This window comes from Myotis lucifugus, unplaced genomic scaffold, assembly GCF_000147115.1.
Source record: "Myotis lucifugus unplaced genomic scaffold, Myoluc2.0 scaffold_545, whole genome shotgun sequence".
NCBI classification, from domain to species: Eukaryota; Metazoa; Chordata; class Mammalia; order Chiroptera; family Vespertilionidae; genus Myotis; species Myotis lucifugus.
In genome coordinates this window covers 74,572-99,443 of record NW_005871593.1, presented here as the reverse complement: position 1 = coordinate 99,443, position 24,872 = coordinate 74,572, and the positions used below count along the sequence as shown (strand labels likewise).

The 24,872-nt window shown below is 49.7% G+C and overlaps 1 protein-coding gene across 1 annotated transcript in view; it reads right to left on the bottom strand.

Annotated features, from left to right (window-relative positions):
• The window catches only part of LOC102430899 (dynein heavy chain 8, axonemal), a 99,894-nt gene that overhangs the window by 1,626 nt on the left and 73,396 nt on the right, over positions 1-24,872 (bottom strand). Inside the window, exons 31-34 of the mRNA XM_006104123.3 lie at positions 18,788-18,944; positions 14,865-15,017; positions 14,389-14,578; positions 2,561-2,682 (exon numbers count right to left, since the gene is read on the bottom strand). Coding sequence (XP_006104185.1) covers positions 2,561-2,682; positions 14,389-14,578; positions 14,865-15,017; positions 18,788-18,944 — 622 coding nt within the window. The remainder of the gene's footprint in view (positions 1-2,560; positions 2,683-14,388; positions 14,579-14,864; positions 15,018-18,787; positions 18,945-24,872) is intronic.

Genomic DNA, 24,872 nt, shown 5'->3' with positions numbered 1-24,872 from the left:
GCAGGGGGGGTGCAGTTGGGGTACCCAGGCCAGCAAGGCGGGGCAGTTGGGTGATCAGGCTGGCAAGAGGGAGCGGTGAGGGGCAACTAGGCTGGTGGGGGGGGCAGTTAGGGTGACCAGGCCGGCATGCAGAGGCAGTAAGAGGTAACCAGGCCGGCGGGGGGGGGCAGTTAGGGGTGACCAGGCAGGCAGGCAGGTGAGCGATTAGGAGCCAGCGGTCCAGGATTGCGAGAGGGATGTCCGACTGCCGGGGATCGGGCCTAAACTGGCAGTCGGACATCCCCCGAGGGGTCCCGGATTTGAGAGGGTGCAGGCTGGGCTGAGGGGATCCCCCCATGCATGAATTTCATGCACTGGGCCTCTAGTAATGATAATAAAAGCCAGCAAGATTATTGCAGAGTGTTTTCTAACAGGACGAGGGCCGCCTTTATTGAATCTAAAACTGAGGTACTTGGTTTGACAGTAAACCCAGGGGCAAGCCCATGGGATCAGAACATCATTAGCTGCTGGATGATGGTTGCTGTGCGAACAACAGCCACTTAGGTACCATCCGACAGGAAACTGCACCCTTCAAGGCTGCTGTCCATCTCAGAACCTTACAAAGCCGTAGTTAGAAGGTGCCGTGGGTTGAACAGTGTCACCCCCAAATCCATGTCCACCCAGACCCTTAGAACGTGACTATTCAGAAATAGGTTCTTTGCAGATGTAACTAGTTAAGGTCGTACGGATTGGAAAGAGGCAAGTTCCTTCTGGCTGGTGTTCTCCCAAGAAGAGGAGAGGAACACGGAGATGCACACAGGGAGAAGGCCACTGACAGTGGAGGCGGAGCATCGAGTGATGCAGCCACAGGTCAAGGAAGCCAAGGATGGTGGAACCCCCCGAAGCTAGTAGGAGAGGCGGGGGGAGGAGGTTCGGATTCTCCTTCACAGCCTTCACAGGAAAGCAACCCTGCCAGCCCCTTGGCTTCAGGCTCCTGGCCCCCTGGGCTATGAGAGAATAAATTTCTATTGTTTTAAGTCCCTGTGGTACTTCATGACCACAGCCCTAGGAAACTCATGCAGATCTGGGTACCCGGAAACGGGGTGCTGCTGACCAGACACCTAATACCGTGGACCTGACTTTGCATCGCATAACGGGAAGAAGCTGAGAGAGCTCTGAGGCCCGTGACAGGACAAGCCTGTTGCTGCTGGACAGAGACTAAAGGTGCTCTGGTGAGACCTCAGGCAGGAGGAAAGACCACACTCCTGGAAGCCAGAGGGAAGGAGGTCCTTGTTACAGAGGGGCAGAGGGGCCAGGCCTGGGGAGTCTCATGGTCCTTCCCTCACCGGACAGCTGAGGGAGTGAAAGTCAGAGAGAGAGAAAAGGGGACGAATATGTATTGAGTGTCTACGTGGGGTCGGGGACCAAGCCTAATGATCCCACTAAACTCTCACAACCACCTTCCTGAGGTTGGGGTACCCTCCTCATTTTATAGTTGGAGAAGTTGAGGCTCAAAAAGGTAAAGAACGTGTCCGAGTTCAGAAAGCAGGTAAGTGTCCAGGTAAGATGCCTTTGGAAATGAACCCAGTCATTAATGAACAGGAAAGAAGCAGAGGGAAGGCCGGATATCACAGTTATCTGTGCATCTTTGCCGGGAAGCTGTGGTTTAACACTCTCCAGGGAGCCACCGGACTGGACAGAGGAGGAAGAGACACGTGCCCAGTAAAGTCTGGGTGGCGCAGGGAAGGTACTAGCCTGTCAATCACACCTGGGAACAGTTCATTGGCCAGAATAGGTGTGGCCACTGCAAGGGTGGGAATATTTGAGATACGTAAGGTCCTAAACAGAGGAGTTTGGCTCTTGCCTCTTGGTTCGCGATGCTGGCCTGTGGGACGCTCGCGCTCCTGCACATGGCCATGTGGACCACACACATAGTGGACTAATGGGCTACAACCAGCCTAAACCGGACCCCATTCCACCATGGAAAGGAAACTTTGGATGCTGGCTTCTAGCTCTGCTGAATCCTCAATTGCACATGTTCCAGGACCAGATTCAGGGAAATGGGACTTTGGAAACCCAAGGATGTAATTCCATGCAAATAGAGCTTTCTACCGCATCCCATCCTCCCGTGGGGGCCTCCAGAAATGCTTATTCCAGTGGCACCCCAAGATCCCCACTCCCACCAGCAACAGAGAAAGACCATCCATGCATTTCTCCAATAACACAAACAGTGGCTCCCAAGGGAGTCTGCTCCCCCCCCCAGCCCCTCCCTGTGCCCCATCCGGGGTCCTGCAGGTGGAACTGGCCCAGCACCCAGGCCTGCCGGTCCTGTTAGTCTCTACCAGGGCCCTGACACTCGCCCATTCCCCAAGCAGCCACAGCAGTAGCTGGACACCCCTTCCTCGCAAACACCGTGTGACCTGTAATCATAAAGAAACGAGTTCCCAGGGCTTGTTCTGGTTGCAAACGAGGGAACCCGGGCTGCAAAGCCAGCAGACTGGACTGAGGTGCACACAGGACAGCTTTAGGCAGAACTTGAACTTGTGCCCCAGCTCCAGCTGTCGTTGCCCGGGGCGCCTACCGCAGGGGGTGCCACGATCTCCTCCTTGGTCTGCCGCAGAACTTCATTGTGGATGGTCACCGAGTCCAGGGCCCAGCCTTTGTGGGCGCGGGTCACTTCTTGCCGCATGGCTGTCAGGAAGCCTGAAGAAAAAGAAAAAGGATTTTGACGGTGCACGCAGCCCACTTCAGGAACAAAGGGAGCAGAGCTAATTGCTATTTGCTTATCAGTCTCCAAAGGCTGCCTGTCCAAGAGGAGTTGAGATCAAACCTCCGGGGATATTTTTCTTAGTGTTTTGTTTCTATGGGGACCTGCTGTGAGCTCAATGTTTCCCTTGAGCTCACAGCAGAACAGCTTCCTCTCTGCCTCAGACAAGAGTCTTGGTTTGACATTCTCCTGAGATTCCAGCAACTCAAGTCCTACGAGGATGGTAACCCGGTCCCAGCTCATAGCCTCTATTTGAAGACGCAATATCTAGGAATAGGACTGGAATGCTAAAATATTCTGAGACCAGCATTCCAATTAAAACTTGAATCAAGCCATTATCGAGCTTCTATTTGCTATAATGGAACCATTTCATTTCTTCATAAGGCCAAAATAGAAAACCCAACTTTCAATTTGATCAAACAAAGCAATCACGCTGGAGAGGAAAGCTGCATGCTTTAATATGCATAATACAGTTATTTTAAGACAATACATGGCTCTGCATTTTGTGCCCTTTCTTTAAACTTAATATTTGCAAATGATGCATTCACATCCGTAAGAGAAGGTTTTCTTGGAGAGTAGCACTTGGTGTTAGAAACTATACCCTAAACTGCAAAATGGACTTCAGAATTTTAGGAGAATTTACCTGTGACTTACATATCACACTTAGGCCTCCAGGTTAACACTGACCATCACGCCACGCCACGTTGCAGACATACTTACAGGCACAGAGCTAACATCCCTTGGAGCTGGAAAGGAAGCGCAGGCCCCTCGCCTGGCTCAGAGAGAGGTCAGGCTTTCCCATTGCCAAGCTCTGCCCTGGTCACTAACTTAGACACTTGGGTGGGGGGGACACCCATTCACTTGTTAACTCTCTGGGGAGTGGCCACCAGGTGTACCAGGCACTGCTCCGAGTGGGATGTCGACAAAGAGGAAGAGCCACCCACGGGCCCAGCATTCCAGGAGCTCCGTCCGGAAGGAGGCAGGAGTTATCACCCATTGTCGCTGTGAGCAAAGAGGCGAACAGAGTGAACCACACGAGAACTGAGAAGATGAAACTGAAGGTGACGCTGGAAAGATACACAGCCGTTTCCAGACGGAACAGTTCCCGCTGGAGGAACAGTATGTGAGAAGGCGTGGACGTCTAGGCTAAAGGCGAAGCAGTAATGGCAGGTAAGGTCAGAACACAGGTAGAGGAGGGATTTTTCAGGGTCAGAGTTTGGACGTGGTTTTGTGGATGGTGGGAAGCCGCTCAGTATTTCAAGCAGGCAAACGATTTGGTTGTATTTGCATCGTATAGGGTTGATCAGAGTGCTCACTAACACAGGATTTGGGGCTTCAGGAGAGGCCTTGTGTAAATCCCCCCCAAAAGTTAGTTGGTCAATCAATGAGTGACTGATCCTTTTAAAGCTATAGTTTCAGGAAACCACGAGTGCCTGGTAGAAAGGATGATTTTAAGACACGAGAAGTTAACTCCAAGGGCGGGAAACATGGCGAAGTTTGCCTGGCAGCAACTTCTTACTCTCCGCGTGGGGTCATTTGAGGTGATTTCATCAGCACGCGATTATGTGGACTTCCATTATAAATACCGGAGATGCCATGCTTCAGTAGTGAAACAAACATTCGCGAGCTTGCCAGTCAGTGTACATATGACCACAATAATAAAGTCCAATTCTCCCTTCTTGCCATTTTCATCATTCATGTGCTGTAGTGGACACTGTGTGTCCAAGCAGAGTCCTGGGAATTCAATTGACCCGATTTCGTGACATTTTACAATTCATCACTGACCTATGAGTGTACAGGTCATAACGCACAAGACGTGAATCCCGGTCTCAACCATCCGTCTGCGCAAATTTAATAATTGAATCTTTCTGTGACATTTTAAGTTCCAACTAAATTGCGAATTCAGCCTCCCTCCGTATGGCCCTCAGGACAATGCCACAGTGACCAGTGCCAGGTGAGGGAGGAGCAGGATTCTCTCTTCTGTGACAAGACTTCCTCCCTTTGCTGTCACAGACCGACTCCAGCACAGTTAGGAGAGGCCCCCTCCCCCTGCCCCTCCTCCCTCCTGCTGACTTCAGCGAAGGGCCTCCTGATGCTTAGGAAGCCCTTTCATCTGCCCTTGAGTGGAATCTAGAATACACGTCACCTGGAGCTACTAGAAAGGGAAGTGTTAAAGACATGTGCCTGAGGCCCCAGGGCGGGGGGGAAGGGGCTGTTCCAGGGCTGGGCCCACTCAGAGAACACGGAGATTTTTTTTTTCAATTCTTGATAGTTTTCATTTGGCTTCTTTAAAAAAAATGATCTTGTGGAACTCAAACCATAATGAATCCACTGAATAGTTCATTATTGAATTTAAAAAATGACTTTCTTGTAGACTTCTGTCAAGTCTAATGGAGGCAAAATCGATGTTGTCTGAAACCTGAAAAGACCATTGATATATTTTTTTTAAATAAAAGCTTGAAAAGCAGTACTTTTTTATCTTGGCACCAATGCAGTTTTAATAATTCCTAAACCAAATTTCAGTCACCAGTGGTGGAGAGTGATTCATACATTCATATGTCTGACTCTGAAGTGAGAAAGAAAAAGTTGGGGAAAGTCTTCAATTATAATAACATTCTATTCTCCCTGAGAGGTAGCCACCTACGTGAAAAGGGGCGATTTGATATTCAAATGTGGGAGTGACGTGTGGTCTGAGCGAGGTGCTTTACATAAATGTTTCCCTTCAAGACTTACACAGCACAATGGTTTCCTAAGACCCGTGTCAAAGCTTGTTCTTTGAAAAACTCACTTTTAAGCAGGAATTACATTTTGGAGACAGGCCTAAAGTAACACTTGCCATATCTTAATCCACACAATAGCAGTAACCTAACACTTCAGCAAACCAATTACCGCCATTTGACGGTGCAATCAGTTGGCTTGAACGCTGTAGAGTGCTTTAAGGATCATTTTCACCCAGGGTCTTAGAAAGGACGACAGAAATAACTAATCAGGAATATTGTGCTTCTCAATTTTATAAGGAGCTGATCGGCACTCAGTAATGATGGTTCTATGGCCAACACCTTTTTTCCTTTAATAAATGAACCAGTCCTTATGCAACAAGCCTTATGGGTTGTGCGGTATTTCCTGTCTTATCAGTTACCATGTCTCCCAGTAGCGTCTTTGAAAATGAGGAGAAATGATGTTCCGGCCACAAGTTTAAGACGGGCAGTGTTGCCCCCAATGAAAAGCACATGGAGTTCGTTGGTAAGTTAAAGAAAAGGTCAGAAACCATTAAACACAGACGGGGTTGATCCACCAGGTGAATAAAAGCACCCGGGCACCTTTCCTGACTTTGCTGGATGGATGCTCTAAGGCAGGGATCTTGAACTTGGCTAAACATGAGAAATACCTGGGCAGCCTTTAAAAATCCCCATTCCCAGGCCCAGACCAGTAAAGCCAGGATCTTCAGAGGTGGGACCCCGGCGTCAGCCCTGTTTACAGGCGCAGGTCTCACCCGGGGAAGGAGCGCTCATTACAGTGCAGGCTCTGACTCAGGAGCTGGTCAGGGGTGAGGCCCGAGGTTCCGCCTTTCTATCCCACTCCCAGGGGATGCCCATGCGCTGCTGATGGACGGACCACATGACTGGGAGGCAGAGGCCCACGCTGAGGTTCCGCACCCGTTAGAGTGGCGAGTGGAGCCTTTAAGAAAGTTAACTGCACAGACGCCAGAGGCCTCCCCTCCACAGGTTCTGAGGCCGTTGGTCTGGGGACCCGGCAATCGTATGGACCGAAACTCCCCGGCGATTCTCCCGGCAGGCAGGGCTGAGGACCACGCTCGGCATAAAGATCTGCGCAAGAGGCTGTTGACAGGCCACTGACCCACATTTGTTTTCAAAACAAATCTGACAGCAGGAAGAGAAATGCCCCATGAGACGAGTGCAAGATTAAGGAGGCTGTCAGCGGTACCACCACTCTCTCCACATCCCCTGAGGCGCACGTGCTCTGCACTGTCCTCCATCCAGGACACAGTTGGCTCCAGGAGCGCCTGGGTACCAGCTGGAGAGCTGGACTACCACTCCCGGCCAGGCTGGGATCGGCTAAGCCCACCGAGTCTCACCCGCCAAATGCCAGACTCCTCCCACTGCTCCGCCTTCTCCATGGGCTGCTTTATGTGTCCTTTCCCTCAACCCAACCTCACACTGTGCCCGCCCTCCCAAACCTTCCCACTGCCCCCTGCGGTGGTTCAATGGTGCACAAACTCTTCAATATTTCCTGCCTCGTCACAGCACATTTCGCCCTCTTCCTGCCCTTAGAACCTGGCTCGGCTCTGAAGATACCATCCTAGTCCTCCTTCATCCTTTATGAGGATCTCCCTGCTTCCACAGCCACACCCTCTGGCCACAGGCCCCTCCCCCCTCACTGTCCCTGCCAAATGCCACCTGCCCCGGGGAACTGAGCATCTTGCCATCCTCTGGGTCTCTTTGGCACCCCTCTCAGCATCTTGACCCCTTAGTTCTTTGAATTCATCATTTCTGAAGACCACCTCCTCCCTTTTCTTCACCTCCTTTCCTATTTGGTTTGGACCCATCCTTTTCATCATTTGCCCAGCACCCCCTCAATCCTGCATGAATCAAATGCCCCCCTTCTTACACCTGTACCAGGCTACGAACAAGCCCGAGGCAAACACACAGCTACCACCATGCTTCACCATCCCAGCCTCGACATGCTCACACCACCATAGCCCTCTTTCCCAAACTTCTGCTCCCTCCTCAAGTCTCTCTTCCAACACTTACTGCCTCCCGAGGTCATGCCTCCTCCTTCAAAGAGAACATAGAAAGCATCAGGTGGGAACTCCCTAACTCCTTGCCACTAAACCTACAAACTCTCCTGCATCCAACTCATTCCCTCATTACTCTTGTTCCAATAGGTGAGGGGCCCCTCCGCCTGGCTGGGCTGCATCTGTCCACGGGGGAGCCACCCTCCTGCCTCTATAACCCTCTTGGGTCTCTTTGCTCTATCTCCCTGTTCCTCTCTCTGACCCTCTCTCCCTCTCTCCTGGCTCCTTCCCCTTCTCACCAGAATTTGAATAAGCTCAAGTTTCTCCTGTCATTAAAAGAAGAAAGAAAATCCTTCCTTTTTAAATCGACGCCTCCAACTTGCCTCTCCTCTTTCGAGCCAAATTTCTGCTATGATCTGGGTCTCTGGGGTCCCACTTAGTATTCTCCCTGCTGGCCACACTCACTCTCTGTCTCTCCCTCACTCCCCTGAATTGCGGCTCCTCTACCTTCCCATCCGCTCCACTGAGCTCTCTGGCCAACAGTCTCCTTGCTGACAGGCCATCTGACCATTTGGGCCTTATCTGACCTGACCTCGGGGGCATCTGTCACCATTCCCCCTCCCCCCTCAGCTTCATGACGCTGTGCTCTCCTGGTTCCTTCCTCCAAGCTGCTGGGTGTGAGGGACCATTCATAAGAGCTCATGTGATCTGGACAAGGGTGGTGCACAGGCCCACACAGGAGAATCCTGGCAGGGCTGCTTTGGGAGGGAGATGCCCGGGGGTAGTGCTGGGGAGTCCGCAGGGGAGGGCGTGTCCGACGCTGGCACCCGGAAGTGAAGGGTCAGAGTCTCGGGCTGGGGCTTCTGACAAGTCAGTCATGGGTAGGGATGCGTAGCTGCACCGATGAGAATGGCTGAGGTCATCCACAAAGGGCGGGGCCAAGGGTGGAACTTGCCTGGGAAGAGCCCCAAAGAGGACAAGAACCAGCCCTCTGGGAGGTGAGAAGAACCAAGGAAGGTCCTGGACAAGCCAGATATGAGAATTCCTGGAACCAGCATCCCAGCATAGTCAAGGGCAGTGGGGTTGGTGGGAAGGTCAGTACAGGGTGGAGGCTGGCCAGGCTCCCAGGGGCCAGGTGGGTGGTGAGGCAGGTAACTGTGTGCAAAGACTAGAATCATAAAGGCTAAAGCCACTGCATCAAACCCCCTCACACACAACAACAAGGAGATGGGCTGTTCTTCACTCTGGAGGCGTTTCTAAGCTGTCACAGCCCTGCAGTCCTGCGATTTGGGGACAGGCAGGTGAGTGCCGTCACTCGGATTGGGGTCCATTCACTCGGAGCCCCTCAGATGTTAGGGACAGCTCGGGTTCGGCAGAAGGAAGCCACGGGGTTGTTAGAAGAAACCCCCAGCCCCTTCAATCCTAAAGTTCCATTAACCTTTGGTGCGCTCTCCCACCCAACCAACGCCGGCTGCAGTAACCCCAGACAAGCCCTCAGACACTGCTGCGCGCTGACGCGCTGACGGCACCACCGTGGAGACAAACACCGGCAAGAAGCTGAGGGTGGTTTTACAGGAGCAGGATAACAGGCTAAGCTTATCTGTCTCCTCGCTTCAGCAAACTCCGTCTACTGAAATCACGATCTGTGTTTGTGGAAAGCGGCTACAGTGTTTGGACAGGTTCAAGCCTCAGACTAATGAAAGGGCACAGTTCTCTCATGGCCACGTGCAAGTCCCAGCTTGGAAGGCAGAGCCCTCCCAGCACAATGATAGCCAACAGCTGTAGTTGTAAGCTTGAACCTATGGTCTGAACACGTGGCCCCATGTATCAGTGATGTGGGCTTGATAGAGTTCAGGTGCATGTACTGAGTCGGATCGAAACCCACGAGAAGGCTGTAAACATCTTGACCACGCCCTTACTTTGCCTCGTGGAATCTGCTATAAAATAAAGACATGGCCCTGACCGGTTTGGCTCAGTGGATGGAGCGTCGGCCTGCGGACTGAAGGGTCCCAGATTCGATTCTGGTCAAGGGCATGTACCTTGGTTTTGGACACATCCCCAGTGGGGAGTGTGCGGGAGGCAGCTGATCAGTGTTTCTCTCTCATCTATGTTTCTAACTCTCTATCCCTCTCCCCTCCCCTCTGTAAAAAAAATCAATAAAAATATATTTTTTTTAAAAAGACACGGCTTGTAGTCCGTGGCGCTGTCTCGCTCCATCTGAGAGGGCAGCATCCCACTGAGACCCAGCTTTCTTCTCTTGTCTGTCTTTTCTAATTCTTCACTGCCCCCACTCGGGCTCACTGAACCTGGCTGAGCTGGTGCGCCACATAAGGTGCCCAATCTGGGGCTGAGTATGCCATGGCCGTGCCAGCTCGCCACATATGTTAACAGTGAATGACAAGTTGTCACTGGTATCTGCCACCAAGACTGGTGTGGCCTGTCAAGACTCTGAGGAAAAACCAGAAAAACCAGTACAGTTTTGCATCCAAATGGCCTCAAGCTCCAGAGTGAGTTAAACATTTGAAAATAACTATATCGCGTGGACAGTGTAATGTAAGAGAGGGCGTGGTCAGTGTAAAGAGAGAGAGGGTATGGACAGTGTAGAGAGAGGGCGTGGTCAGTGTAGTGTAGAAAGAGGCGTGGTCGGTGTAGTGTAGAGAGAGGGAGTGGTAGTGTAGAGTAGAGAGAGGGCATGGTCAGTGTAGTGTAGAGAGAGGGCGTGATCAGCGTAGTGTGGCCAGAGGCTTGAGAGCTGGAGAGCACACTGGCCCGCCCGCTGCTTCATTAGGAGCTCTGGGGAGGTCACAGTCCCAGCAGCTGGCCCAGCAGGGCTGCCCTCGAGGAGGCTTCAAAAGGCAGTCAGCACCGGGCTTGAAGTCAGACTTTGCAACTCATAGTCTTCCGTTTTAAACACACCCCCACATATCACACACACACACACACCCCAGAGTCTAAATCACCTGAACACAATGCTCTGAAAGTCCACACCCGAGGAAGCTCTTGGGAGGCACGCCCACACGTTGCCCAAAACCGCGCCACTGAACTGATGTGATAGGATCCTGGGTGCAGAGGGCTTGACCATTTCAACAATCGGATTAACTACCACATGTTGAGCTCGTCAATCGCTACAGAAATGAGAGTGAAGGGGCTGGAAATACCAGATTAGCTCCCTGGTCGCTGAGTCAGACTCTTCAAACGTGACTGACAAACACCAGGCCACCACAGTGCCCGGAGCAGCACCGCCAACAGCGTGAGCTCAGCCACCAGCCGGGCCCACACCCGTCCTTGCAGCTGCGTGGCCCTCAGAGGATGGAGGTCTGCGGGGCGATGAGCAGGGGCATGATGGGAAACACACCAGACCTGTCAGATGCCACGACACTGTAAGACCACAAAAACGGGCATGCAGCACAGAGCATTTCAAGCGCATTACAGTCTGAGTGGCTTTGACAATACGTATTTCTGATGCAACTATGGCCTTTTGGTAAATTGCATTGTGTTTTACTTAAGCATGTGCTTTTTTAAATTTAAAATATTTACTTAAATGTTTTGAACTGAAACATTTCACTATAGGGTTCGAGGCTATGAATCCAGGAGATATTTTCAAGTTGAGAAATCAATCACTGACGTCAAACAGCGGCGGAGAGGCCCCCGAGTCTGAAGGGCTGATCTGCGAGCACCCTGTCTGTGAGCTCGCACCGAGCGGCTGTGAGCTCCCTGCTTTCCGGATTTGGCCAGGTGATGTGGACCTGAGATAAGAGGCAGGAAAGGAAGCGGAGGAGCGATTGGTATGCGGGAAAGTCGGCTCCCTCTAAGCTGCAAAGGGAAGCAATCGCTGATAAGGAGAGTGCGTGTCTGTGCGCTTGTGTGCGCAGGGCAGGGAGCTGGAACAAGTCCGGGGCTCTCCAACACATGGAACACCCTGGGAGGAGGGATCAAACTTTAGCTTGAAGCCAAAAATAAAGAAGACAGAAAGGGTTGGATTATTAACAAGTACAGACAGGTAAAAACAACCCTGAGGTGGACACCTGCATTTGTATTTAAGTGAGCTGGCTTGTAACACTCGCAGAAAGTTCCAAGAGAAGATAAATTCGTATTTATATCTTGCTATTTTAAGTCACATTTTAAAAAAATGTTTTTATTGCTTTTAGAGAGGAAGGGAGAGGGAGAGAGAGACAGAAACATCAATGATCAGAGAGAATCATTGATCGGCTGCCCCCTGCAATCAGGGCATGTGCCCTGACCAGGAATCGAACCATGACCTCCTAGTTCATAGGTCAACGCTCAACCATTGAGCCACACTGGCCAGGCTTAAGTCACTTTAAAAAAATTGATGTCAGAGAGGAAGGGAGAGGGATAAAGAGATAGAAACATCAATGATGAGAGAGAATCATTGATCGGCTGCCTCCTGCATGCACCCTGGAGGCCTGCAACCCAGGCATGTGCCCTTGACCGGAATTGAACCTGGGACCCTTCAGTCCATAGGCCAACACTCTATCCACTGAGCCAGACCGGCTAGGGCTTAAGTCACATTTTCAATGAGGAACAATTACTGAAAGAGATTGTGGGCTGTGATGTCTGACTTAAGTTGTCTGTGTCTGTGAAAAGCCAGGGAAGAACCAACCCACTCCCTTGGTTTCCGAATATAAAAAATACACTCAACAACCGTACAGTTTTTAAAATCACTGGTTCTTGCTGGTCTCGAAAACTCCTAGCCCGCCAGCACACCTCCCGCCTGGCCGTCCCGCCCCTCCTCCCAACCTGTGCCTCTTGCACCCCTGGTCTGGCACCTGCCTTCACCCCAGCCATTGCCAGGCCCTGCACTCGCGAGGATTCCGGTTTAATCGCTCCATCCAACCTGTCCCTCCTCGGCACCTGGCTGAGGGGCAGGCTCTCTCCCTTGGACCTGGTAAGAGACTCGTGGCTCTGGGTCCACATTCCAGTCTTCCCTCCACCTTTTCCCAGGATGGTCTTCTGAGGGTTGGTGACTCCCAGTGCCTGTATGTTCCAGCCCAGACTCCCCCAGGAGACTTCACGCTCCAGCCTCCCTCCCCACCACCCCGCTCCTGCTCCTGAGCTCCGGCCACACTGCCTCCTCCTTTCCCTGGACACGCCTTGCCTTTGCTCAGGCCCTGCTGCCCGCATCCCTGCCTCTGCACACCCTACTCCCCGCCTCCAGGGGAAGCTCTCCCCAAGCCCTGCCCTCTCTGTCCTCTGTCCCCGTGTGGCACTGAGTTCTCATTGCAGTAAAGTTGCTGGAGCGTCTGTCTCGCCAACCATATCACGGGCCCCTTTGGGGCAGGAATCCGGCCTCAGACTTCTTTCTATGGAAAGCTCCCAGCAGAGGGCTAGCAAACAGAAGGTGGTTAAACAGCCTCATTAAGTTAAACGCTATTTCTTCAGGCTCCAAAGCCAGGAATTACCTGGTGACAACTTACTGAAACTGCAAGTTAGTTGGTAAGGAGGAAAGAGACTCACAAGTAGACACACGGAATCTGAGAATCACAGTAAAAAACATTCCTCCCCAAATTCAACAGAAATTCTGGGAGAAAAAAATGGAGAAGTGAAAGTGGGGGCTGTCCTGTTCAAATCCGACATGCGCCACCTGGTAAGCGCATAGAGGCCACCGAGGTCAGCGTGTTAGTGTTTTAAATTTAGAAACTATTAGGGCATTTGGAAATGCAGGGAGTGAATGAGTGCACGTACCCCGAGGATAATTAAATGTGTGCTTTTAAGGGATACTGTTTATTGAGGTATTACTCATGCAAAGAGAAGTGTACAGCTCCATGCATTTCCACCAGGAAATGCCATGTCCAGATCAAGAAACGGGCCATTCCCGACCCCAGAGGCCCTCTTGTGACCTTCGCAATCCCCGCCTGCCCCCGAGGGTAACCACCAGCCTCATTTTAACACCATGGATCTGTTTTGCCTGTTTGCTCTGTACAAATGGAATTGAACAGTGTACGTGCATTCATTACACATACAGCACAATGTGTACAATTACAATGAGTCCTGTTTGACTCTCCTCACTTACCATTATTTTAGGAGATTCAGCCACACAGCTGCGAGGAGTAACAACGCATCCCAGCTCTCTAAGTGTGCACGCTTCTTCTTTTTTTTTTTAAAATGACTAACCTTTTATTTTTTTTCTAGTTGAAATTATCTTTATACATTTTGTATTTACTATTATAACAATCTTTTATTTTATTTTATTACATATGTCTCCTCCCCCCACCCCCCTTGACGCTTCTTAAATTGCACCGCTAGAGGAGCTACAAGGTGTGGAACCGTAAGGAGTCCACTATCTCTTCAGTTTGGTCAAGAATTACTTGAAGTAACACTATCCATGTTGCAGAGAGAAAAAGTTGTATTTCTGAACTTTATGAAGTCTATGACATCGGTCAGTAATTTACACAGTAAACATTCCCAGGATGAAGGAATAAATGCAAAGCACTTTTCAAGGAAAAAAAAAAAAAAGAAGGGGGGTGGCAGACTCTGGAGTTCAGGGAATAAAACTTCTGCCACATGGTCACTGTTGAAATCAGTCTAATTTCCTGTACTTTGGCAACAGTTTCTGCATATTTTGGTGCTTCATTTTTGTCATTTTTATAAACATTTAAAAACTAAGGTTTTCATGAAACCTTTTTACTATTTCACATGTTCTGGCCAAAGACTGATGGCTTGCTCAAGTGGATGAGAAGAAAAACAAAGGTTGCATTTGCAAAACCAATACAGAAGATCGTCTGTGGTCTCCAAGCTTTGAAAGCACGTGTCCAGCACCCCGCAGGCTGTCCCTCTGTGCTGCTTTATGTGAGACCCATGTACCACACCGCACTGCTATGCACACACGCACACCTTCCAGTCTGCCCACTGCCCTAGGAGCACGTACCTTGGGGATTGAAGAAGCCAGTCATCCAGAACACATTGGGCCTCCCTTCAAATATCCAGATAGAAAACTGGGAGTTTCTCTCCAGAAGTTCGGTGAACCAGAAGCCCAGGGTGGACGAGTCCCAGGACACCCTCTTCCAGATCTGAGGTATGCGAGCGTCGTACATGTTGTCCAGGGCATCCCTCAAGTTCTGAAAAAGATGAAGTTAAAGAGATCATCCAAAGGACCTGTATGTATGCATATAAGCCTAACCAATGGACACAGACACCAGGGGGGTGAGGGTATGAGTGGGGGGGGGCGGGGGGGGGCAATGGGAGGAGAAGGACACATATGTAATGCCTTAATCAACAAAGAAAAAAAAATGAATAAAAGATAAAATGACCGAAGGTAAAAAAAAAAAAAAAGATGAAGTTAAAGCAGAGAAGCAAGAAAAGCCACAAAAAGAGGGAACGACCATTGAGGAACCAACCGCTCACCTCACTCATGATGATGGTCCCTTCGATGGCTAATTTTAGGTCGCTCAGGCTGTTGCGGAGTATTGTTATCACCTTTTGCATTCTGTCGATTTCCTGTCTGAGAAATATGTTCATGGAGTTAAGGTGTCCCATCTTGACCAAGCGAGCTTTCACCTGAAACAAAGTACAGCAAAGGAGGGAGATTTTAAAAACTCGCCTGTCACCCGTCTCCCGATGGCCTCCCCTCTCCCTGCTCTCCCCCGCCCTCCGGCAGCACCTCCACAGCCCAATACACTCTCCAATGTCCCCTGCAGAACCAGCCCTGCCAGTAAGTCCCCCATTTTCCGGTCTTCAAACATGACTGTTCAACTAAAACGATTTTTCTTTCCTACTGATTGTACTTTCGTTGATAATTGGAAATAGACTTTAAGAAGCTGAAGTAAAATTGCACCCTTTTCCCTTTCAAATGATTAATGACTAAGTGTCCGTTAAATACTCTTTTGCGATTTAACCTTTGTAGGAGCACAGTTTGGAATACTTTTTTTTCATAATTCTTGCAGAGTTGCTGTTAGAAATGTCACAGACAGGAGATACGGCTGAAATCTTTCCAGAACAGTCACCAATGGATAGGACTCCCGGAGGCCGTGTGGCCTGGGCCAGGGCGCCTGCCGGTTGAGGCTTTTCTAACTTAACCAACGGGAATATGTGCCTTCGTGGGCGAGTCGGTAGGCACCTGCCATTGGCTCCTTTTGGTACGTCATTTACGGACCATTTTGAAGAGACCGATACAAAAGCCTCAGGTTATGGAAACAATAAAGCCCAACAATTATTGAAAAATACGCCAATCCATGTGCACATTTCAATCTCGTGACGTCTGCCCCAGATAAGATTGACTACAAATCCTGGCATGGGCTCCGAGAGAGGGCTGACCTTCCACTGGCCGCAATGGGAGAGCGGCCAGAACAGGGGGAAAGATAAACCCACAGAGAGGGAGAGAGTTCAGAGTGACAGCCCTGTCCAAGGACCCACCGGGGATGGGGAGCCATGGGGTCCTCGGCCGGAGGTGCCCACTGCCTGTCCCGAGTCACGGAATGCGAGGGACGGATGGCGCCAGACCACGCCCTCATCTTACGGGACCCTCTCTCAAGGCACAGAAGTCCCGCCTGGGCAGACTCCACGCCCTTCCAGGAAGCCAGGGTGGAGGTGAGCACAGACTCAGAGGGAAGCAGCTGTGCACTGAGCAGCCTGCACGGCCCTGCTGGCAGCGAGGAAGTCCGAACCCCCCGTCGCACGTGCCGGCGGAGGTCCCTAGCCTCCTGGCATTCTCCTAAATTCCTGTTCTAGAACTTCCGTTTTTGCAGGCTCCTCTAGCCCTTCCCCATCTCTAGCCCTTCAGCCTCCAGTGACCGAATAGCTTACATAGCATCCCCTTCACATCATGACTACCCTGTGGAGGTCACACTTAAGGGAAAGGGACAATGAGGAACTGTACCTTTGCAAACCCATTAAGGGGAAATAAAGCGCAGGTACTGGTTACAAGGTCAGAGCAATAGCTCAGTCACTTTTAGTTCGCTAACAGCCCCAAACCAATGGCCTCAGCCCGCTGAGGGCTCCAAAGAGAAACTCCCCACAGCAGAGACAGGCTTAGGGAACACTTAGCCGCTGGAAAATCGGATGCTGGTACTCATTTTATTCTGACTATGATTGTTGTTCCAGCCTAAACTGTCTTTTCATTAAGAAATGAAAGAGTTGCTGGGGTCTCGGGGGGGATTTCCAGTGTCTGTGAGACCGGGCAGTCACGGGCTCGTTTTCACTGGGGAAGTCAACACTGTGATTATATTTCTGTTTACAAACGTCACGTCACCACCGCATCTCAGAGCGCATCTCCTCCATAAAGCAAAGAACACGAGAAAGGAAGTGACCCCGAGAGAGGAAGTGACTGTAGATGCCTTCAGCACTAACTCCCCCCATGTGACCTCCATATATAATGACGCCCCCCCCCCCCGCCCCCCGGTCCCCGGCTGCTAGGAGGAGGCCGAACAGAGATCCTGGTGAAGTGCCCTGCTAACCCTGAACCTCACGTTACCCCCACGGCCTTGAGACCCTCCTCCCATTGCGTCAGCCTGCGGTCCAGTCATACAGAGTAAGTGTCTCTCTCTCACAGGCCGGTTTGTACCACCTTTGGAGGCAGGTACTACTCTCGTCTGTCCTCTGAAGATCGCTTCCAGTGAACCATTGAAAGTCCCTCCAGTACTTAAAATATTGACTCATTAAAAAAAATATGTTCTCGCCTTGCTAGCACTATCTCTATGTGAAGCCATTGATTTCAGAGTCATGGCCAAGTGTCTTGGCACTCATCTGCACGATGAAACAAATCGTTTCAAGAGGCAAGAAAACGATTTTTCATTGCTGGGCACTCGTTACAGGTGGGAGGGCGAGGGGCTCCCAGCTGACAAGCGCATTTTCTTAGGCGTGGGGATGCAGGGCGGGCCACAGTTACACCTGCACAGGGCATCAGCCTCCACGCAGCCGGTCCAGGACTCAGGCGGCCTCTGACATCGGCACAGCTGGGTGGAAGCCAAGACAGCGAGGACACCCTGGACGCAACTGCCCCCTTGGACGAAGCAGGAGGCCAGGTTGGAGGATCTCTTACAGAACTTCCAGACCATCCGGAAATTTTACCACAAACATTTATCTAGATCAGCAGTTCTCAAAGTGTGGCCTGGGGCCCCCTGAGTTTTCCTGAGATCCTTTCAGGGGATCGACGGGGTGAAATTTTTCACAGCGACAGGGACGCTGGCTTGTCTCAGGCGTGCACAGAGGAGTTTTCCAGGGCTGCGACCTGCTCTCTCAGCTGACTGAACACAGAGGCAGGTATGGGACCCCCACTGTCTTCTATTAAACCAGATATTAAAGAGATTGGCAAAATTAAAACACTCCCACTCATTTCCATGCACTTTCCTGTTTTGAAAATTATATCTATTTTTTAAGTAAAAATGCCATTTGCCCTGGCTGGTGTGGCTCAGTTGGTTGGAGTGTCATCCTCGCACTGAAGGGCTGTGGGTTCAAATCCTGGTCAGGGCACATACCCAGGTTTCAGGTTCAATCCCCAGTCAGGGAGCATATGGGAGGCAACCAATCGATGTTTCTCTCACATCAATGTTTCTCTCACATCAATGTTTCTCTCTTTCTCTCTCCCTCTTCCTTTCTCTCTCTATAAGATCAATTAAAAATGTTTAAAAAGTCATTTATGTTAATACATAATGGGTTTATTACTGTCACTTTATAATAAGTTAATATTTTTGAAATTTCTCAGTTTAAATTTCTAATATATTAAACATCAGCAGTTTACCCACATTAAAAAAAAAAAGCTATTTGTGGTCCTCCGTCATTTTGTAAAGGGGTCCTGAGATAAAGCATTTGAGGAAAACTGATTAACAAGCAAGCACCTAGGAGGTCCAAGAAGTAGAAAGTTATTGCCATCCAACCTGGGGAGTGAGTTCACTTTCATCGCTTGCTTTCCTGGCACCTGGCTGAGAGGACTGGAAAATGACAAGTGTGGAGGGCAGGGGGCAAGAACAAGGGGCAAATTTCAGGCTGGACAAAGCAGGCTTAGGCAAGAGCGGGAGGGAGAGGTTTCCAGCTTAGAGGGTTAAGATTTCTGGGAATCCAAAGGTGCAAAAAGGGTAGAGAGAAGGTGACTGAGAGAGAAAGTGGGGCAGAAGGCAAGTGGAGAAAGGCGTCAGAGAAAGTGCAGACCATAATCTGCACGATGCTGAGAAAGGCAAGGCAGAGAAGACCAAGGGTGGAAAGAACAGCTCACAGTGAAGAAAGGATGAGCAGACAGGGAAGGGACTGAAACACACCATCGGGCATTGAGCTCGCTGGGCTTTGTGGAGCCCCCGGCGGCCCTGTACCCTGGAGGTGGGGGAGGTGCAGCTCACCTCGTGTGGAATGTAATCTGGAGGCAGCTTGCTCAGCATGTCTTCTGACAACCTGTAGACAATGGCTTCCCGGGTCTCGCCCACTCCTCCTCCACTCTCCTTGGGCTGAATGTTGGTAATTGTTTCGAGAACAGCGGAAGCAGTGTTACTCTGGTACCTGATGGAGAGAGGGGACTGTTGGGAATGCAGGGAAATGCACCTTCACAGATAACAATCAAAGCGCACACGAAATGATGAATCACCTAAATCCAGCAAAAGGGAAAAAGAGGCGGGGGCTTTACCATCAACCAATAGGAATGAGAGAAAAAACCCAGAGATCCATTTGACTGTCTCCCAGTGGGATACCAAGGACATCACAGAAATGAAACTCCCCTCCTCGGGGAAAGAGATTCCACAGATGTCCCTGATGGTCCAGAGTGCGCCATCAATCTCCTCGCTCGCCGCTGACCTCACCACCTCGCGCAGAACAGCGAGCCCACCTGCTCCCTCCCGCTCTGGCTTATGCGCTGGTCCTCAGAAGCTGCCATTGTAGGACAATTTATTAGATCAAAGAGCACCACTCACATTTGCTCAATGAGTTATAAACTATTAAAATTTATTTGGTCTTTTCTCTTCTGTGTTCTCACTTTCCCACGTGTGTTATTGCTTCCAAGGTAATCTATTGGCATCCACCTGCTCCACCTGTCTGACTGCCACCATCCATCTTTAAAATCCATACATTCAGGAAAGATTTACTCCGTACGAGGCACTGAGCTAGGTGCTAGAATACGGTGACAAACAGGTCCCTGCCTCGGTCCCTTTCTCTCGTGGAGGAAGGGACATTAGTCAACACCATTGTAAGAAATTCTGTGGAGAATCAGAACAGATGTTTAAGAGAGTTTAGTCTCTCTCCCTCTCCCTCTCCCTCTGAAGAATGTGAGAAACTTGAACCCTCATACATTGGTGGGGGGTACTGTAATGTGGTGCAGCCACTTGGAAAAACAACTTGGTAGATTCCTAAAATGTTCAGGGTAGATTAATCACATGACCCAATAATTACATTTCTAGTTACCTATCGAGAGACATAAAAAGACATGTCTACACAAAGACTTGGGCACGAATGTTCATAGCAGCGTTATTTATAGTAGCTAAAAGGTGGAAACTACCCAAATGCCCATCAACTGGTCAATGGATAAATTAAATGTGGTCCATTCATACGTTGGAATACCCTTTAGCAATAAAAAGCAATGAAGTACTGAGGCATACTACAACCTGGGTGAGCTTCAACAAGATGGTGCTAAATGAAGAATCCATACACAAAGACCACAAAGCATGTCTATAGGAAATGTCCAGAAAAGGCAGATTCATAGAGACGGAAAGTAGATTAGTGACAGCCTAAGGCCAGCGGTGGGGCTGGGAATTGAGATGACTGGCTAAAATCGCATGGTACTAAGACAGTTCCAGTGCCATCCATTTTTTGTTGATAACGCTGGGTGCATATAGGCGCAGAGACAATCTGGAGTATTTTGGTAGTGGGACTTTTGTGTGGTGAGCTTTTGCTTCAATGATTACTTTCTATTTTCTGTACTGGCTCTTTTTCTCAGTGAAGAAGTACAACTTTTCTAACAAAGAAGATTAAAACCATTTACATTTTGAAAAATAATAGAGGGAAAAAACACTGAGAAGCAAAGCCCACAAGGGTCAGGAACTCAGCAGAGATGAACTGGTGACAAATGTTTGGGTTCTGTGAAACGCATCTTGCAAATCCCTACTAAGGTTTATGCGCTGCCAGAAGCCTCCCCCCGCCTTTTCCTCACAGCACATGGAATGAGGGAATTACCTCTCTCTCTTCGTGCCTAGGTGTGAATTAAACAACCTTTTGTGGAAACAGCTCCTGCTAAAATTACCCAGGCTTCTTTGCTTGTGAAAAAGCCAATTTTGTACAAACTGAGGACTCCTGAATTATTCAGGTGACCTTTGATTTATTTAGGACACCAGCTTAAGATGCTTCTGTCTTCAGCATTTTTATTTGACTATCTGGGCCCCAGCCTGCGTATCCTAACAACCGCATCCTCCCCAAGTCCTGGCTGAGGCAGACGCACCCGCCCCTGTGGTCTCCATGCCCGGCTGTGGGGGAGGATGCGCAGTGCTGACGAGGGCCCGGGGACAGACCTGGCGAATGTTTGCAGCCCAACCAGGGCTGGGGAAGCAACTCCACTTTACCTTTCAACATAAGAATTTCACCATAGAGACCAATAGGCAAAAGCTGATTTTAATACCTTAGGATGGATTTTGTATAACTTTATATATGATTATTTTTATTTTATTATTTTATTACTCTTTGGTGAGCAGCCTCTTTCAGAAGCGGAGGTTTTAAAAAATATTCCAAAAGGCATTTATTTAAAGAGTTGAAAGATGAGCATATCAAACCCCCCCACACACACAATTGAACATATGAATAGAGAGGAAAACATCCTAGGAAAATGGCAGAAAAGGCCCTTGCGCTCCATTACCTGTTTTCTCATTACTGGTTTTTGAAGTATGGCGCTATCTCAGTTTTTAAAAGTCACATAAGGAAAAGGAAAATACAAATAACAGTGCCCTGTGCAGACCCACACTTGCCCCTTTGATAATAATACAGGGTGGGGCAAGCATAGGTTTACAGCTGTGAGTACAAGAAACATGGAGTTTATTCTTATATGATTGTTTATTCATTACTGTATTATTTTCCATATGAACAACTGTAAACCTACTTTTGTCCGACCCTGAATGCAGTCATAGCTGGTGTCGCATGAAAATAGCTGACGTGACAACAAAATGAAGTTATCAACAGTCGAGGACCCACGTGCTGTTATGGAACAGAGATTTCATCAGAAACGTACATGTGTGTGATTCCCATCGCTCGGCGCCCTGGTTCTGCGCGGCATGCCAGCTCGAAGGGAGCGGGGTGTGTGGGTGAAGCTGTGCTGGAGAAGATGCAGGTGCCACGGGGCCGGGGTCCTGCCGAGCCAGGACACTCCAGGCAGGTCCGATAACGCCAAACCTCTGACTCTGTCATGGACTCTGTGCACCCAAATCTCCACGGACTCCCAGAGCTCTGTTCTGACACCAGACAACTCCTGCCCTGGTTTGTTCTAATCCCCCCATTCCCTCGCCCGCGCTGGCCCTGGCACCATCTCCTTTAACATCAGCTGCCCGACCGGGGAACTTCAGAGAGGGCTCCCCCTGTGTCACTCCCCAGCCTCTCTAGGTTTCCGAGTCCTATTTCCAGATCATGCCTAGCACCACGTAGGAGCGTCCAGCATCCGCATCCTTTTCTGCCTTTGGAACGGCCCCAAACCCTTTCTCAGGGACCCCCCCGCATCTCCCGGAGCCAGTCTCTGCGATGTATCAGCATCACCATCACGTTGCTTTTCCCTTGGAGCCTCCCCTCTCCCCCCACCCCCAGGCTCCTGAACATACCACACACTTTACAGCTTCCTGCCCCTCCTCGGAGCAGCTCCTTCCTGCATGTGCCCTCATTGATGCTTTTGTTCACTGTGCTGACGTGTCGTTTTTTAATCGTGTTTAGGGTGTACGGGTTGATCTGATACGCAAACACAGCCTCCTCATCTTCCTCTTTCTTTGTACTCTGTCCCTCTTGCTGGTGCTGCAGCCACTCCTCCCACCCCCTCCCCATCTCCATCCTGAGAGCCCCTGCAGGTCCTTAAGGCACAACTCAGAGGTGGCCTCGCTCCCTCACTAGCTCACTTTGATCCCTAAATGGAAATTGATTGCTCCTTTGCCTTTGTTCTCAGAGCAATGTGTGTGCGTGTGCGTGTGCGTGTGTGTGTGTGTGTGCTCGCCCCTGTATGTCCTGATTTTAGAGTTTACCATATTGTATTACATAACGGTCTGCCATTCATTTATTTTCTCCGATCGATGGTGAGCTCCAGGGCAAGGACTGTGACTTACTAATCCGCAAGCTGGCTAGAGAGTAAGTTCTCAGTAAATATTTGTTGGGCTTGAATTTTATTAAGCCTCACATCTAAAGGAGAGCAGTCCTCTAATATTAAAAGGGCATGAAAATGTAATTATTTGTTTCTTCTTATGGTAAAAGTCTATTGTCATTACTGTGTGTCTCTCTCCTGGCACCTTTCCACCTAAAGATAAATATATCTCCCATCTTTAAAGGTCAAAGAGAAGAAAACCACAGTAAATTTCCATTCATGCTAAGGAAACCCTGATTTATTCTTCCCGCCTGTTCTAGCCACATAGGAAACGGGGAAGGAACCCCTATCTAGGATTCTCAGGCGCTCCCCTGGCTCCCCGTCAGCTCGCATCCTCCTTGGAAACGCTCTGCACCAGGGCTGCGCGCCAGCACACACACTGCAGGCGGGTGCAGCCGCCTGCGCTGGCCGCCCGCCACCCTGGCCAGCACTCCAGGAGGCCCGTGGAGGGGCCACGGCTGGACCTCACCTGAGAGACCACTCCCACGGTGGGCCATTTAATTCATCTTTTGAGATGATTTGAAAACAGTCCCTGAGACACGGCTGTGGAAAGAACCCCCGAAAAGCTGCCCCATTTTGCATAGGAGCTGGACAAGCTCTCAGATCGCCTCCCACCACACGTGGGCCACCGAATGCCAGGGATGTACAACCTCCATTCCCTTTATTTCTTTCTCCACAATGTGGTTTTAATTTGCAAAGACAGGAAAGGCAGAAGCCTACCTAACCAGCTACACTGGAGAACTGCAAATATCTCTATGTGCCTCCGAATCCCAAGGGCTCCCAGGGAAAAAGTCCCATAAACAAATGCTCTGAGGTGAAGAAAAGGAATGATACTCCATTTGCTTTGGTCCCGAGTTACTTCTAGAAGAAATTTCTCCTTGAAGTAAACGTGAGAAGGAGCTCTTACTGGTCTTGTCACTCGGTGGTTTTGGGGGGTCGTCTGGGTCATCTCTGTTGGGTGGTCATGGGCCATACAAATGCAAGACAACTGACAGAGAGCGCTATCTCTAAAATAATTAACCATTTCCTGAAATATTAGTGCACTATCACATCCAAACCAGCCTAGATTTATATACATCTTTGCACATGAAACATAATGTGCAATGAGCATAATTTTTTAATTCATTTTAGAGAGAGAATGAGAGAGAGAGAGAGAGAGAGAGAGAGAGAGAGACATCAACGTGAGAGAGAAACATCAATCAGTTACCTCCTGAAGGTGCCCCGACCAGGATTGACCCCACAACCTGGGTATATGCCCTGCCTGACTGGGAAAAAAATCTGCCGCAATGAGCACAATCTTTTTTAAAAATCTGAAACTTAGCAGTGCCGGCGAACAAAAAAAGAAATACAATTAAATTCAAACTGTGTCGGAATGAATACAAAAGTTGTAATAAGACATTTGACAAATATCAGAAGGTAGAAAAATATGCAAAACTGCTAATGAGAAAAAGAGTGAAAATAAATAACTGTTTTTGACATTGAGATAGTTGAATTTGCAATGTCCTTGGTACCTTATAAATCTAGATAATAAAACTATTTAAACTATGCATAGTGATTAAACTATGCATTTTTATGCTTCCTGTCACCAAGGTATCTAAGCTCTTGGGAGAGATTTTATTTATTTTAAAGCATTTATTCAACCTGATTTTCCTCTTCTACTTCTGCATTCTCAAGCAAGGATGGGCGGAGGGGGAGACGTGTGGTCCCCCTTCCCAGGTCCCCCCCCTCTCCCCTCTAATTTGTGGGTGCTAAGGTCAGAGTGCTAAGGTCAGAGTGCACATTCTCCACCCCAGCCCAGGGACAGCCCTGAGCCAATCCGGGAGCAAGAGCATTTTTGAGTGACGTGGGCAGTCAGATACATTAATAAGGACCCTCTTGGCTGCGACAGTCACATGGATTCAGCCAGTGTGTCTCAGCCAGTCCACCCCCTCTCGTGTCTTCAACTGTCCTCTCAGAAGAGTTCCACCTCGCAGCCCTGGGAAGGGTGTGCTTGGGGGCAGGAGACTGGGGATGGGCCTTAGCTGGGAAGCTGCGTCTGTTTTTTGCTTACTGCCTCCTGTGGCTGGTGCGGGAACAGCGCGGGGTTGGAACGCAGCTCTCCAAGAAGACTCAGTTGC